Raw genomic sequence first — 1,387 nt, 5'->3', positions numbered from 1 at the left:
TCTCTTATCAATCTTAAACCATCCTAGAAAAGTGCTTTGGCATTGCCATATGTTTATACATTTGGGTTAGAACGTAAAACCTCACTCAGCTTTTATTAAACACTGACCTATTGCAATTTAACATCAAATAGCTGTTGTCAACCTGCAAAGAGATGCTGGTGCAGACCTCAGCACAGCTGGGTGGGCTCTGGGGGTGCAGAGCCAGCAAAAGCCCCATTCGGTAAGAGAATGAGTGATAGGGACAGGCTCTGTGTCAGATGACAAGGATGTTTCAAGATACTTTCCAAAGAAAGGATTTCTTGACCCAACTAGGACTTTATCTTAATGTAACCTAATCCATGAAGAACCTGACAAACTGTTCATACATTCTTTCGGAGAGCAGAGAATGCATGATGAGGAGACAAATAAGCTTCTCCTTGGATTTCAGGAAGAAATTATTCTTGTAGGCCATCAGGATAGTGGCAATTGAGCAAATGCATGGAAGGGTTGATGTAGCTGCTAACTTACAACCAAAGAAGAACTGAATTTTCAACAGGGCAACTTCCTCCCTCTAGTCTTCTGCTTCTAGGTCAGCCATTAGATATCTATTGCTTTCATATTCCCCACGGGTCTAAGAAGTTTGCCAATTTGCTCCCCACAGAAATCCAAAAGAAACAGTGATGGAGTTTGTCTTCTTCCCTGGGACACTGAGTCCAATGTGTGTTTTGGGTATTTTGTTTCCCCAGTTCTTGTGCAATTCTAGACTGAAAACCATGTGAATTCAGCATCAAGTCAAGGAAGCGCTAGGAAATGCTAGTAACTCTATCGGTTTAAAAGATCCATATGTGTCTTGTCCAAAGCAGAATTTTCAATGTGTGAAAGTGCCTGACATTTTAAAAAGGCATTCAATGAGGTTTTGAGGACTTTTGACAGAATAGCTCATATGTACCTGTGAACAATGAGAAATAAAAACAAAAGAAATTTAAAATTTCCTTTTTGAATATATGTTGCCGTAATATTTAAATTTGAACAAAATATTCGTAAGCTCTGATGTGGGTTAACTAAAAATTTTTAAGAAAACTATGGTGAATGAGCTTCCTTACGTTGCTCTGGTGTTTATTGACCTCCATGGCATGTTTGACTTCAGGCGGCTCCTTCATGTGGGCATAATCTGAGAATCCCTTGGCAGCATCATGTTTTTGCTTGTAGGCAACCTTAAAAAACACAAAAAAGATTGTCAGTTTTATTTACAGGTATATTAAATTCTTACCTGTTTCTATAGCAGAATCCTGATCAAAAGGCGGAAAAATGCAGAACAAAATTTCAAAGCTCAATGGAATACATATTTTCTGGATCCAATGAGGCTAGATGAACTCACAAAACTATTGCCCTGAGATCATCTTTAAAC

At 38.6% G+C, this 1,387-nt stretch overlaps 1 protein-coding gene across 2 annotated transcripts in view; it reads right to left on the bottom strand.

Moving 5' to 3' along the window:
- Positions 1–1,387, bottom strand: part of NEBL (nebulette) — a 510,414-nt gene that overhangs the window by 114,004 nt on the left and 395,023 nt on the right. Inside the window, exon 8 of one of the 2 annotated variants that reach the window (XM_004380542.2) lies at positions 1,083–1,193. The exons of the other annotated variant lie outside the window; for it this stretch is intronic. Within the exon in view, the coding sequence (XP_004380599.1) occupies positions 1,083–1,193 (111 nt within the window). The remainder of the gene's footprint in view (positions 1–1,082; positions 1,194–1,387) is intronic. 2 annotated transcript variants of the gene reach the window in all.

Source organism: Trichechus manatus, unplaced genomic scaffold (genome assembly GCF_000243295.1).
Source record: "Trichechus manatus latirostris isolate Lorelei unplaced genomic scaffold, TriManLat1.0 scaffold00075, whole genome shotgun sequence".
Classification (NCBI taxonomy): domain Eukaryota; kingdom Metazoa; phylum Chordata; class Mammalia; order Sirenia; family Trichechidae; genus Trichechus; species Trichechus manatus.
This window is presented reverse-complemented; position numbering and strand designations above follow the sequence as displayed.